The sequence below is a fragment of the Notamacropus eugenii genome, chromosome 5 (assembly GCF_028372415.1).
Source record: "Notamacropus eugenii isolate mMacEug1 chromosome 5, mMacEug1.pri_v2, whole genome shotgun sequence".
Lineage (NCBI taxonomy): Eukaryota > Metazoa > Chordata > Mammalia > Diprotodontia > Macropodidae > Notamacropus > Notamacropus eugenii.
In genome coordinates, this window is record NC_092876.1 from 90,357,468 (window position 1) to 90,373,674 (window position 16,207).

General features: G+C 38.7%; 1 protein-coding gene across 1 annotated transcript; it reads right to left on the bottom strand.

Annotated features, from left to right (window-relative positions):
• Positions 1 to 11,476: 11,476 nt before the first annotated feature.
• Positions 11,477 to 12,482, bottom strand: LOC140508680 (olfactory receptor 52A5-like). Its single transcript, XM_072616569.1, has one exon. It carries the CDS (start codon positions 12,407 to 12,409, stop codon positions 11,477 to 11,479), a length of 933 nt encoding a protein of 310 aa, XP_072472670.1. The 5' UTR covers positions 12,410 to 12,482.
• Between the last annotated feature and the right edge of the window lie 3,725 nt (positions 12,483 to 16,207).

The following is a 16,207-nucleotide window of genomic DNA, read 5'->3' on the forward strand; positions in this document are numbered from 1 at the left end:
CTGCTAAAAGTAAAGCTGGGATCTGGAAAGCTGCCCCTCTTCATCCAAATCACACCCTACTGAGTTCTCAGACATTTTTCATTTGGAGAGTCAGGACCAAGCATTACTAAAAAAAAAAAAAAAATCAAGGGTATTGTGTAGGGAGCAGGAGTCTCCAGGGGTTAGACTGCCCAATCTCATATTTCTAGAATGGTAGGAAGAGAAAGAAAATAAAATAGGCTTCAATCAACATTCTGAATTTATTACTTCTTTATCTGGAGGTGGCAGGAGGTTTCATCATGAGTCCTTTGGAATTGTGGTTGATCATTGTGTTGATCAGAGTTCTTAAGTCTTTGAGGGTTGATTGTCTATAAAATATTACTTTTATTGTATACATTCTCCTAGTTCTTCTCACTTCATTTTACATCAGTTCCTACAAGTCTTACTAGGTTAGTTTGAAATGATCCCCTCATCATTTTTTACAGCACAATAGTATTCCATTAATTTCATATATGATAATATGGTTATCTATTACTAAAATGATGGACAACCCCTCAGTTTCCAATTCTTTACTGCTATAAACATGTTTGTACATATAAGATTTTTCATGACACTGTTCTCAGCTGGTTCTCCTTCTATCTATCTGATCTATCCTTTGCTGGATCTCCATTCAGGTAATGCCAACTAACAGTAGGTGACCCCAACGGTTTTGTTATTAGTTGTCTTCTCCCTGTACACTATTCCATGGATTCAGTTATCATTTCAATATTGATGATTCTTAGATCCATTTATCCAGGCCTAATCTCTGCCAATCTCCAGTTCCACATCTCCAAATCTCTATTAGACATCTCAAACCGGATTTCTCATAGACACAATAATCACAAAATGTAAAAAATAAACTTGCTATCTTCCTCTGCTCCCTCCCCCCACAACCCTCCCATCTTCCTAACTGCCTTATTCGTTGTTGGGGATATCATCTTCCTCCTGGTCAATCAGGCTAGAAACCTAGGTGTCATCTTCAACTCCTCACTCTCTCTTACCCCCACCATATCCAGTCTGTTGCCAAGGCCTATAGATTTTACCTTTGTAATATTTCCATATATCCCCCCTTTGTTCCCTTGATACTTTCACCACCCTGGTAGGGCCCTCATCACCAATATCTGAACTATGGCAACAGCCTGCTAGTTATGGCTCTCTGTCACTAGTCTTGCTCCACCTCAGTCAGTTCTTCATTCAGCTAGCAAACTGATCTTCCCTTCAGCATAGTTCTGATCATGTCACTCTGGAAGCCCCAAAACACCTCCATGATAAAATAGAATACTCCCTGTTTGGCATTTAAAACCCTTCATAACATGGCCCTCCCCAGCTTTCCAGTCTTCTCAACCATGTGTACTTTGCCATCCAGTTACACTAGCCTCATTTCTGTTCCTCAAACATAAAACACCATTTCATGACTTGGGGCATTTTTTACTGGTTGTAACTCATGTCTGGGATTCTCTTTCTCCTCATTTCCAAATCATGGTTTCCCTGGCTTCCTTCAAGTTCCAGCTAACATCTCACTTTCTATAAGAAAGTTTTCCTGATACCCTAAATTCTAATGCCTTTCTTCTGGGAATTATCTCCAATTTTTTCCTATATCTTGATTATATATAGCTGCCCACATGTTGTCTCTCCCACTGGATTGTGAGCTCCTTTAAAAAAGGGACTGTCTTTTGCATTTTTATATTCTCATAGTTTTATACAATGCCTGGCACATATTTGGTGCTTAATAAATGTTTGTTGACTCACTGATATTCTTCACCTTCATGGGGATAAGGGTGGGGTGGGGTGGAGTGTATGGAGGGGACCCTGTAATAAAATGTGAGGAAGACATTTGTCTGGAAAGAAATTGGGTGAGTTTTGTCAATAAAAGGGTACTTAGAGGAAGTAGGACCTCTTTATCTTGTTAGCAGTTCCTCCCCACCCCACCCCCATCCCAAATGCTTTACCAGGACTCTTTATCCAGGGCTCTGCCTCAGATTCATTCACTCACTCATTCATTCTCTTAAAAATGTCAAATTCTGTGCTATAAGCTGGGACTATAAAGACAAAAAACAAAGAAAGTCCCATCTTTCTTTCCCTTTGCTGGACCCCTCTCTTAGTCTTACTTCCTTCTGCCCTGGGGAAAGAAGGAATGTACTTCAATCCTCACACCTGAGAATAGTTTGGGCAGAGTCCTATGGGTTTTAATTCTGGGTTGGGAAGGTGGACCTCTCAATGAACAAAATCATAGGGAACAAAATCATCAGGATCAAAGCCTTTAGGAGTGGGGATGTATTTCTCTATTCTAACTTTCCCAACTGGCTTCTCTTATTTTCAGTTCCCCCTAATGATTTTTGGGTGTGAAGTCTTGGGTTCTTTCCTGGCACCCCAAGTTCTGCCCTTCTGGTTCAGATACCACCAGATACATTGAAAGATCTACTGAGGGCCTGAAGAACACAAGTTATTTTGAACCATGAGTGGGTAAGTGCTGTTTTTGTCCTCCTGTCCTCATCATTAATATTCCATGGTTCTCTTATTTCTTTTTCTCTTCCCCTCCCATCTCTCCCTTCTCCCTTCTTCCTTTTCCAGGTTCCTTCCCTCCTTCCTCCACTCCTTCTTCTGGTCTCCTCAGAAAGCCCTAACCCACCTTCTGTTACTCCTAGCTTAAACCCTTTCCTATCTCATACCTTCATCCCCTTTCCTCCATTCACCATACCTGGATTAAAGTAAAATCCCAAACAATGGGGCACCCTGAAGTGAATGCTTTCTGAGCAGGAACCTGGCTACATAATCCTGGCTGGTGATAGAAGGTGGAATTTCTTGAGAAACTAAATTGGAGTGAGTCATGTTACTGCTATTTCAGGGTCACAGCCTTAGGTGTCATTCTGTCTCCTCTCAGGGAAGACTGTCAGGTACATGTATCCCAGCACTGAGCCTTAAGGGAGGACATTTTCAGTATCATAGGGGAAGAAGAGGGAGAAGGTCTTTCACACTGTGTTGAGAATGGAGCTATAGTCATAATTATAGACTAAAAACAGAGGTGGGCTGTTAAATGTTTAGGGCACATTTTAAAATTTAATCTGCACTATTAACATTTCCTCCGACACTTTTCTAAGTCTAGACAACCAACGAAATAATAAATCAAGTCTTGATTAGTAGCACTGATTTTCTAGGTGAGAATGCTCATACTGAACAATGAATAATCAACTTGATAAAAGTCAGCTCAAGCTGCTTCAAACACAACTCTGCCTAAAAGCCTATTTGCTTACAGCTATTACTGTATGTCCTTGATTCTTGAAGAGGGCCATGACATCAGGAAGGAGATGTCATGACTATCACTTATACAAACACAGAGCATCTAATCCTAGATTTGACTCAAGTCCCATCTACTGCTGGAGGCTTTTTCCCAATTGATCCACATCCTTGAGCCCATCCCTAGCCCTGCTTCTAGAACTTTCTCTCTGAGATGATCTTTCACTCAATTGCACACACCCACATGTGTGTGCACATATGTACATATGAGTGTATATGTGTATATATATAATATACAATATTTGTATATAAAATGTACAATATTTTACATGTTATCTTCCCCTTTAGTATGTGACCTTCTTGAAGGCAGAGACCTTGATTCTGTGTTTCTTTTTATACCCAATGCTTAGCATAGTGTCTGACACATGGTAAGTACTTTATAAATTCTTGTAGACTAACTGGACCCTGGGCAGCTAAGTGTCAAATTGCATAGAGTGTTGGGCCTGGACTCAGGAAGTCCCATCTCCCTGAGTTCAAATGTGATCCAGATACGTACTAGCTGTGTGACCCAGGGAAAGTCAGTTAACCCCAATTGCCTCATCCTGGGGTCATCTCCAGTTATCCTGATGAATAGCTGGTCACTGGATTCAGATGACTCTGGAGGAAAAGTGAGCCCACCCTCATTCAAAAAACAAAGTCAAGTGCAAGTCATGTCATCACTTCTCTGATGGCATGGTCTTCTTCAGCAACAAAGTACGAACACACACACACTTAACCCTATTTGCCTCAGTTCCTCATCTGTCAAATGAGCTAGCAAACCACTCCAGTGTCTCTGCAAAGAGAACCCCAAATGGGGTCACAGAGAATAAGGCACAACTGAGATGGGCTGGCCACATTGTTCAAATATAAAATGTGCACTTGCCAAAAAGACTATTTTATGAAGAACTCTTATGGAGCAGGCAATCCCATGGTGGTCAGAAGAAGTGATTCAAGGACACTGTCAATGTCTCTCTCAAGAACTTTGGATTTGACTGTGCAACATGGGAGACACTGGCGCAGGACCACTCAGCATGGCATGTCCACATCAGAAAGGGTGCTGTGCTCTATGAGCAAAGCAGAATTGAGACAGCACAAAGGAAAGACAGCTTCTGGCAGCATTTGGTCCCTTATATCATGTGAGACTTAGATAAATGTAAAGAACCTGTAATGTAATGTAAGGCCTGTAAGAGAGAGCAGAGGCACAGCGTTTAGAAATGGGAAGAACTTTTAGCTTCATGAGCAATTTTTTTTAACGTACTGCTTGCTGTGTCAATGTACTCCAAATAATGTTGACCAACATTGAAGAATGTTTCTGTAATCTGGATAATTACTAATGAATATCTATAATGTGATTGTTGATTTTAGTGTTCATCTAATTGTAGTATGATGTTGATTTGTGGTTTGGAGCTTTTAGGAGTAAAATGAATGATTTTCTTAGTGCTTACTATCTAGGTGCTACTGGGTGTAGTTCAAAGAGACGTAGGTAGATGATGAATAAGAGTTTGAAAGGGATTGCTCAAACTTCTGAATAATATTAGAATTAGGGAGTGGAAAGAGCATTGACTTTGGTCAGAGATGGTTGGTTCCAGGTCCAAAGTTGACATTGAGGACTTGGGCAAGTTAACTCCCCTAAACCTGGTTCCTTACTCTACAATTTGGACTAGATACTCCTTCAGGTTCCTGCTAGCTCTAGGTTTTTGATCTGATAAACTTTTTTCTTTTTATATTCTGCCAAGTTCTCAGAGCCCATGGCCCATGAGAAGTAGGTCCCTGCTTAATTAAGAATGTCTTTAATGCAGGAATCGGTGATATATAATCATGTGGCTGTGGCTCTGTGCAGAGAGATCTGTACAGGAAGTGATGCTGGAGAACTATGAGAATATTGTCTTCTAGGTAAGTACAATTATCCTGTGACTTTAAAACTATACACTGGGGTCCTCCTGCATTTTCACTTCCTAATATCTGTAAAGTAGTGGTTGGGTGAATTGAGGCACTTAACTGACTTTAGATTGGTTTTGAAGGAATATATAAGACTACCTATCATTTAAAGGAGACTTAAAAATCCCTTAAAGACAATAGAATATTTCTGTTTTCTGTTTGCAAATGAAAGATCTGTGTTTATGCCACAAATACATTCTCCTGCCCATGTTCTAGCTAAACTTGATGTCTTCACCTAGCACAGGTCAAAGACTAGTTAATTTTTCAAAAAGTCCCCAGAATAATAATAAATTCAAGTTCTGACTATGTCATTGTTATGCTTAAGAAATGCTAATATTTCCCTTCTCTCTAGGTTCAAATAAAGTTTGTCCTGAATGTCTCAATGCATTTAAGCCTATTAAAGCTTGAAGTATAGGTGAGAAACAAGAAATGCATACATTGTTATTCAGTTGTTTCAGTCACATCTGACTCCTCATGACCCCATTTGGCATTGGCTTGGCAAATATATTGGAGTAGTTTCTCATTTCCTTCTCCAGTTCATTTTACACATGAGGAAACTGAGATAAATAGGGTTAACTAACTTAAGCTTTGATAACTTGAAAAAGCACTGAGATATTCTGGACACCCTTTTTATCATTCAGCAGACTTTACAACCTGGCTCTATCCTATATATCTAAACTTATGACATAGTACTCCTCTTTATGCACTCTTATGGTTTAGCCAATTTTCCTAAACCATAGTTTAGTTCCTTTCACAGGACATTCCACCTCCTTTCTCCGTGCTTTTCATACTCAGCTTAAGTACCACTTCCTATGTAAGGTCTTACCTTATACCCCCACCTACAAGTGCTTCCTCCATCCAAATTAAATTTGGTGTACATTTTGTTTGTGCACGTGTATTGACATACATGTATACCTATATTTGTGTGCATATGTATGTATGTATGTATGTATACGCTAGGGGGCAGAGTGGATAGAGTGCCAGGCCTAGAGCTTAGAAGACTTGTCTTCTTAAGTTCAGGCTTACTATCTGTGTGACCCTGGGTCCCTCAACCTTGTATTCCTCAGGGAAATGAGTTAGAGAAGGAAACAGCAAACTACACTAGTATCTTTGCCAAGAAAACTCCAAATTGCGTCACAAAGTTCAACATAAATGAAATGACTGAAGAATAACAATGTATACAGAGTGTTCATTTATGTCTTCAAAGAAAGATTGTTGGGCTTTCTTTGCTCTTCTTTTTCAGTATGTTGTCCTATATTTCCCTAGGACAAGGTTAAAAAAAGTTTTGGTGCCACTCAGTGTGGGTCTGGGAAATATTTTTACACATGATCTCAATTACCTTACCTTGTTAGATTGATTGTGAATTCCTTTTTGCCTTATAAATAGATCACCAAAAATACACTACAGGAACCCTGGAGTATGGCAATGAGGGGCTAGGAGAGAAAGAGGTAAATGGGAACAAAGAAAGGCATTTGGCTATGGCAGCAATGCCTGAAAAGACATTGAAATTAAGTTGCAGACGCAACACATCTTTCAACCCAGAAAACCAAACCCACTCAGAGACTATAGCACAAAAACAGGGAGACAGACAGACAGAAAGAGTATTTATTAAATATTTCCTATGTGCCCAGAATTGGACTATGGACTAGGGGACAAAAATATAAGCAAACAAGATGGCCACTGTCATCAAGAAATTTATATTACATCAGGAAAAGACAATATAAAAAGGGAAGAGGGAACGCATGGTGATAGGTTCTGTGGTGCATAATAGAGCTATCCAAGAAGTGCTGAGAAGATGCAGGCAGGCTTCCTCAGCAAAGTAAGGCCAAGATTGACCTATCTGAGCTAAGGAACCCAAGGACCAAGTCTAAGTACCTGCAGGAAGGAAGTAGAGATAATAGTCCTGGAATCACATTCCAGGAAGTGGCAGAGGACTAGGACTCAGTAAGATAAGGCAAAAGCTTACCTATCAGATTCAAGGTACCTAGAGTAAATAAGGTATTGAGTAGAATAGTTAGTGGAGTGAGTACCATACAAGTGAACATAGATTAAGTACCTACAATGTACAGAACCCTGCACTGAGGCACTGAGGAAAAATATAGCATTTAGTTAAGACAAAATCCCTGCCTTTCTAACATTCATAGTTCTATAGGGGAATAATTAACCAAATTAGGAGTATAATGTGCAATATGATATCATACAGGTGCACAGTATTGAGGTAACCAGGTGGTGCAATGAATACAGTACTGGACCTGGAGTAAGAGAGATAGGAGTTCAAATTCCCTCTCAGAAACTTTCCGGCTAAATGTCCCTGGGCAAGTCACTAAACCATGCTTACCTTCAGTTTCCTCATCTGTAAAATTAAGAAAATAACACCAAACCATGAGGACCAAATCATATAAAATTGTTAAGAGCTTTATAAACTCTGTAATGCTCCTATAAATGTGATGCTCTTATTATCAGTACAGCAGAGAGTCACCAAGTACTATTAGGTCTTAGGGGAAAAGATTTTAAGGATTTGGGAAAGGCTTCCTGAAAGAGGTGGCCTTTAATTTGTTTTAAAGGATATTTAGGAACTGAATAGGAAAAAAAGGAAAGAGGCGTAAATCTGGCCTATGGAAGAGCCTGAAAAAAGATGAATCTGTAAGACAGCATGAAGGCATCAGGTGTATTTTCAGAGGGTAGAGAGTGGTCTGATTTGGTTATCATGCCAAATATATGAAATGGAATTACATTAGATATGGCTGGAAAGCTAGGATGATGATATCAAGTTGTGGGGGGCCTTCGACACAGAACAGAGGAATCTGACCTTTACTTGAGAGGTAGTGGAAATGACATAAAAGAAGATGCATTACCAGTCCCTTTAAAGCTATATCCTAAAGACAATTGGACTTTTCTTTTCAGGGGTATGATGTTAAATGTTTGGCAACCAACTCGGGTGAGTGAGGGAATAAAAGTGCTATTGACACACTGTTTAGCTTAATTTGCATTACTGATATTTTCCCTATTACATTTTTATTTTGAAAACCAAAAAAGAAGAGATAACAATAAATGAAACCCTGAATTGTAGCATTTGTTAATTTCTTTTAGCAATAATCTCTTAGCAGTTTCTAGCACATCGTTTTTTTCTTCTGACTAGAACTCGACATCTTCTATATGTGTCATATCCCCAGCTGGCAAGAAAGCTCTTCAAGGAACTAATCTCAAGATAAGAAACTGACTTACTTTTCTATTTGTATCTGCAGCGTTTAGTCCACTGCATCCCACATAGTAAGCAAGCACTCATTGAGTGCTTCTTTAATAAACTCATTCAGTAATGAGATAATGTTGATTTTTCAGCTGATCCATTTATAAGAAGGATAATTCTGACAGTTATATAAAGGATCACTTGAAGAGGAGAATAGAAGAGGCAAAAACTCTCAGCATACCATTACAACAGTTGAGGTGTATTGTAACTGTGACTTCAGTTAGGTAAGGGCAATGAGAAAAGAGAGAAAAAGAGATTAACAGACGTTTTGAGGTGGTAAATAAATGCACATCTAACAAAGGCTTAAAAGCTTCCTACTTTTTGTTAACTATGTGAGAGCTATGAGTGCCAGCTGTTGGTCATATGTTACACAGGGATAAAGGACAACTACTTTTAAAAGACAGACTTCTTCTCGATAACAGAGTCACTGCACTGCATTTGAAAGAATGGACAGGTTCTAACTGGGATTCTCTTGACTGTGTCTCTCCAAGTAGAAGTATTTGACTCCAATGAGGGTAGGGAAGGACAGGACCTTTACTACTCTAGTATTATGTCAACCTAGCTAGTCCTGATATAGTGTAGTCTCAGTGAGGTGATCTTCCAAAACAGTCCCTAATTAATTCTACCTCGTCTTGCATGTAACTACACTGCATTAATTGTATTTCTTTCCTTTACATTTATTCTCTATTATGATATGTGTACTTATCTATGTACCATCTCTTCCCATGAGAATATAAACTCCTTGCCAGTAGGGATTGCTTCATTAGTTGTATTTATACCCACAGAACATACATCAGTGTCATGTACTAGTTAGAAACTCAATAAATAATTAGCCATAGATTAATGGGCTTAATTGATTCATGTTTTCTATTCCGTAATCTTAACCAAAGAAGTATGTCAGGGTAAAAATTTCTAGGACTGAAGGAAATCTTTGAAAAGTTGAGAGATCCTGTATTGAACGTGACTGGAGTCAAGTCAAGATAACCACCAACCAAAGGATTAGTCCAGGCCCAGGTCCAAGCCTTGTCATAAACTGCTCTAAACCTTTAATTTTCTTTCCTACTCATGTCCACTAACTCTTGTTTATTCTACCCCCATAACAACGCTTCCGTCTGTCTTCTCTTACTGAATCAAACCTCCACTCTAATAAATGCCCTCAATACCACCTACCTAGACTATTGAAATAATGTACTGCGGATTGATCCTCCTTACAATTTCACTTACTTAGAGCTTTCATATTTTGGCTGGACTAACCTCTGTTATACACTAATCTGGTCATGTGATTCTTCTATTCAGAAATATTAAGTGACTTTATGTTGCCTTCCAAATAAGGGTATATGGCTTTATCTGCATTAGAGGAACTGCAAAATCTTGGGACCCCCCTTCATATCATTGCCCATCATACTCTAGGATACAGTAAACCTTGATTATTCAGCCCCATCTTTGCTCACACTGTCTTCTTAGTTAAATTATCTTCATCTCTTAAAACCTGGTTCAAATGCTACCTTTTCCATAAAGCTTTCCCTTATCACCACCCTCCATCCATATCCCTCATTAGTAAATGTATATCGACTTGGACTTCACATGGATAATTTTTCTTTGTCTGTGCCTTTTTTATGTGCTTTTACATCATTCTATTTGGTTGATGGTCATTGAATATGTATCATAAATTCCTATCAGGCACTAAATGTCACATTGCAGGCATTATGTTTTAGCTTCAGGGTATATGTTGTCCATCTGGGTTTTGTGTATGTCCAGATGGGCTAAAGGAAATTAGCTGAGAGGAGTGAAACCTGGGATGACACCCACATCTCCCCAAGGTAGACTTTGGTTCCCGTTTACAGGATATTGGAGAAGGGTTTACAAGGCTGGCTGCTCTACACTCCTCAGAGAGAGAAGAACCAGACTAGAATTATCTCTGTTCCACCCATCAAAATATTTCTAGTCTAAGGGAAATGATTTTGTTCTTAGATTGAAATTGATTACCTTGTCACTTTTCCTAAGATGGGTTAATATGAAGCTTTGACTCTTCTATACCAAATGCTAGTTGCATAAAACACCAGCATAAATACTGAATAGTGTATAAATACATTTATCTAAGGATTTAGAAAACAAAAAAGGATGTTCTTAGGGGCTGGTTCAAGCTGGCTCCAGCATACTCCCATTTCTATCTGACTAGGCGGTGATACTTTCCATATATGTTGTATCCTCAACTAGCATATAAATTCCTCAAGGAAACTTTCTGAAAATCAGGAACTGATTTTTGTATTTGTATCCCATGAGATCAGTCCAGTTCATTCTGCATAGTGAGCACTTAATAAAGTGCTTTTTACAATAAATTCATTGCTTTATTAGATTAGAATATATGAGATAATACACAGAACAAATGAACTATCCCACTAGGAGTCCAATATCTCCATTCAACTGATAGAAAGTCCCCAATCTCACACATGGAAAATTGGTCAAAATCCCTAGAAAGGCTAGCTGGAAATTAGAGACATGCTGAGGAGAGTGGCTGGGCTTTCCTCTACATCTGCCTTCCAAAATCCTTTCTCTTTATCTCCATTATTTCTTCTCAGAGAAGGTCTGAAAATACATGTCCCTTTGCTTGAAACATGAAAGAAAAGGTTCTCTCTTATTCTCACAAAGAGGAGAGTTTAATTCAAATACATCAAGCTTGGACACGAGGCTACATTCCTAACTTTGTATTCTCATTAAAATCTAACAGTATCTAATACACATTAAAAACAACAAATTTTGTTAAATTCAATTAAATTCATTTCTCCATGACTATATTGCACTGTAACCTTTGAATTGCTTATCCTATGTGATAACAAGGAGACTGCTATGTTTGCTAGTGTGGGTTGTAAAAATCTGGAGAGACTGTTAAAAAACTCCTATCTAATGAAACAACATAAGTGAGAAAGACTTATAATTCTGAACAATGCTGAATTTGAATGATATTGGCTATTCAGAAATTCCCAAGGATTAGGGCAGCTCCTAATGGTGCAGTATTTTAATGATGTGATTTCTAATTTCCTTGGTCTTTACTCCATAGATAATGGGGTTGAGAAGAGGTGGGACCAAGAGATAAAGGTTAGAGAGAAGGATGTGGACATAGGGAGGGATGTGAAACCCAAACCTATGAGTGAAAAAAGAAAAGAAAGCAAGGAGATAGAATTCAAGGAATACAAAGATGTGGGCAATGCAGGTGTTGAAGGCTTTGAGTCGAGCCTCTTTCTGTGGTAGGCGGAACACTGCAATGAAGATCAGAATGTAGGACAGAGTAATGAAGATGATGTCAAAGCCTAGGATGGTAAAGGCCACAAACAAACCATAGGCCTTGTTGACCCGGATGTCATCAACAGCTAGCTTTACAATGGCCATGTGCTCACAATAGGTGTGGGAGATGACTGTGGTTTTGTAGTGTTTCAGATGGCATTTAATAAGTACAATGCTTGGGGACACCAGGATAGCAGAGCTTATTGCCAACCCAACCATAATCTGGGTGAGGAATTGTGGGGTGAAAATAGTAGTGTGTCTCAGGGGCTCACAGATGGCCACATATCTGTCCAGGGCCATGGCCAATAAGATGCCCAACTCTATGGACTGGAATGTGTGGATGATCCACATCTTCAGGAGACAGGCTTCAAAGTAGATCTCCTTCAGATCAAACCAGAAAATGCCCAGCATCTTGGGCAGAATGCAAGTGCTGAGGGCAATGTCAGTGACCCCCAACATGGCCAGAAAGAGGTACATGGGCTTGTGGAGGCTGCTCTCAGATCGGATGATGAACAGGAGCAGGTAATTTCCAATCATGGCAGTGACATACATGGCACAGAATGGAATTCCAATCCAGCACTGCACAGCCTCCAGGCCAGGTATACCAATCAGCAAAAGTAGGGATGGCATGAAGATTGTTCCATTGGCCATTAGTTTGGAAGCAAAAGTATATCAGTTTAAAGTGCCCAATACTTCCCACTGGGGTTACTGACTGAGTTAATCTCTCCTCTTCTGACCTGTTGACTTGAAAACCAGAAATGTGTATACTCACATGATTTGCAAGTGCACCCCATCACTGAATTAATCATAGAAATGAAAAAAGAAACATAGTTCATCCAGCACAATCCACATGTAAATAATCAACCTATCTACAATATTCCCAACAAGTGGTCTTCCATCTTTTGCTTGAAGACCTCCAGTGAAAGCACACCCACTGTCTCTCAATGTAGCCCTTCTACTTCTTCAATTGTTAGGATTTTTTCTCCTTATGTTAGTCCTGAATCGGCATCTTTGAAATCTCAATCCATGTTCCTAATTCTGCTCTGTGGGACTCAAGAAATCAACTTTAAAATTTCTTCCTCATTAAGTGCTTTTAAATATTTGAAAATAATTATATCTCTTTTGGGACTATACCTGCAACTTCACTACCACAATGAAAATTCTTGAGAAACAATTCCCTCTTCTAATGCAGACAGGGAAGTTTTATCAAGTCATTTTCTTTTCAGTCATTTCTGACTCAATGACCACATTTGCAATTTTTTGTGAAGATACTGGAGTGGTGTACTTCTTCAACTCATTTTACAGACGAGGAACTAAGGCAAACGGAGTTAAATCATTACCAGTTACGAGCTAGTTAAGTGCCTGAGGGCAGACTTGAATCCAGAAAGGTGAGCCTTCCTGTCTCCAAGCCCAGCACTCTATTGACTATACACCTAGCTGCCCAGACAGGCAAGTAATCCACAGTTAATGTTATTCATATAGCATTGATTAGGACACAAAAAAAGCTTTAAATGACTTGCTCAGTGTCAAACAATAAGTTCTGTCTGACTCTCTGACCTACTCTCTATGCACTGTGCAATATTATTTTTCATCTTCTCTTATTCAAGCAGCCATAAAGAGTTCCTTGAACTCATCTTTTTCTCAGCTTTCTTTTTCCTCTCCATTTGGTTTACTTGTTTTTAATATTTTCCATTTCTATGTAGAATGTAGATATAATGATAATTGTAAAGTCATTCGTGTCTAATGGAAGATTAGAGATTATCAACGATTGTTTGATGACTTGAAGCTTAACATTTTAAAAAAATAAAAGAAAACTAAGATGATAGTAACTGATCCAATCACTTCCTGGCAAATAGAGAAAAGAAATGGAATAAATGTCAGATTTTATATTCTTGGGCTTAGAGATCACCACAGAATGTAACTGCAGCCATGAAATTAAAGGATGTTTTCTCCTTGGAAAGAAAGCTAGGGCAAATCTGGACAGCATACTAAGGAGCAGACATGACCTTGCCAACAAAAGCCGTATAGTCCAAGCTGTGGTATTTCCATTAGTATTGCATGACTGTGAGAGTTGGACTATAAGGAAAACTGAGCTCCACATATTTCAAATTGTGGTGCTGGAGACTTTTGAAAATTCCTTGGAGAGCAAGATCAAATGAGTCAATGCTTAAAAAAAATTAATTCATACTATTCACTGAAAAGACAAATACTGAAACCAGTTTAAATACTTTGGCTATATAAGAAGAAGACAGTACACATTGGAAAAGTCCCTGATATGGAAGAGATTGAAGGCAAAAGGAGAAAGGGACAGCAGAGGATGAGATGAATAGATGGTGTCATGGAAGCAATGAAAATGAGCTTCTACAGAATTTGGGAGGTAAGTAGCTATTGATAGAAAACCTGATGTGCTATGGTCCATGGGGTCATGAAAAGTTAGACATAACTGAATGACTGAACAACAACAACAAATCAGTGATAGGTAATTAATTCTTTGATTTTGTGTATTAGCTAAGACCTTCCCATTTATCTAGAACCTATCAAAAGGAGACAACAGATTAAGCAAACCTTTTTTTCCCCTTTTTCCTTTCTCTGAGCACAGGTCAGAGACCAGTGACATTATGGGGGACTTTGGTCCTTGGAGAACACATACGTAGTAGCAAAGCCAACCAGCAACTGACCAACTAGCCCCTAAGTTGGCTGCCTCTCTGACCAACAGTAGGGTCAGTGGTAGGATATTAAGAGTCCCTACATCCTAATTTTCAGGGATCTATATTTGAACCCCTCCCAGAAGAAGCAGAGACAGAGAGGCATGCAAGAAGTAGCATACACTCTCCCCAACTTGGCTGTGAGGAAATGGAAACATACCAACAAATAGCTAGAGTTACTGAAACCCAGGCTTCTAGAGAGAAGGGGAATTTCTGTTCAGGACTAGCTTCTGAGTTACATTAAAATCAACTCCATGTTTAAGAGTTGAAGATATCAGCTGTCTGGAGAGAGCAGAGAAGTTCTTTGGCAGGATCACTCCTTGTAGAGGAGTATTGAAAACCTAACCCACGTATCTGGAGGAAAAGTACATCCATGACATGAAGGAGCAAACAAGATGACTATCACTGTGAATAATTCAGATAGTACAGGTCTTCCAGGAAGGGGGCTACTTGTCTAGAAATGTCAAGATTATTTCTTTTTTGGAGGAAACCAATTTCTAGAACAAGATCAGGAAGGTGGAGTGGTCAATAATTTCCTGGGATAATCTGGGGACTCACCAGAATGTCAGCAAACTCCTTAGCAAACCTAAAAATAGTCCAAACCACAAAGAGGAGCTATGAGTCTGGGGTCTGTACATTCTTTAAAGGATGGGAAGGTAGGAATGAGTGGAAAAGATGCAAAATTACATTTATTATTTATAGACTACTACACATCTCTATGTAATTTCTACATTTTCTATGGGGAAAAAAGACTGATCTTTATTGATATGCATTGATTTTTTAAAATATGGATACTTATTCATACGTTATGTTTTATGCATAGGAGCTGGGAACTTTTATATACATATCTATGTAGCTTCAGTTAGACATGAGCTATATGCTGAGAATTCTTATAGATAACTCAGTTTTGGGGGCAAGGGTGACATGGATATGAGTCCAAGGAATGTGATCTGGGAGAGAGGCAGTTTTCCAGTGTCCTACACTCTGCAATTATGCCAATCATGCACCACCATGGAGATAGTTCCATAAATCATGTATCTGTGGCTTATTTTACAAATGCATAAAAATGGATACACAAAAAACTCATCAATCAGGATCTCTTCTTGCCCTGACACCATTTAATATTTTTATCTAAGATTTTTATAAAGGTAACAATGACAGGTTAGCTGACAAACTATAATAAAGAAAGAATTTTTTAAAAATCTCTGCAGGCAACAATATTGGATCAAGTTTAATAAATAAAATGAAATTTTATTGGAAAAATGCAAAGTTTTTCACTTAAATTCAAAAACTGAAGTTCACAGGTAAGGATGGGATAGATTATTCATATGAAAAACATTTGGGAGCTGTAGTGGACTGCAAGCTCCAGATTATTCAGCAACATGATGGGAAAATAAAGCTAACTGAATCTTATACTATATCAAGACAGAAATATTATCGAGAATATGGCTACTGTCAGTTCCACTGTACCTCATTCTGATCAGGTCATGATAAAGTATTGTGCTCAGTTTTGAACGTATTTCAGGGAGAACAATGATAAATTGGAGATCAAGAAAATGTAAGTGACAATCAAAATGTTTCAAGGCCTTAAAATCATGTCACAGAAAGAACAATTGATGGCACTAGGAATGTTGAGTATGAATAAGGGAAGATTCAATTATTTGAAAGGTTGTATTGTGAAACAGGTATTTGTTCTGGTTGACCCAGAGAGCAGAACTCAAGAGTACTGTGTGGATATTTGAGA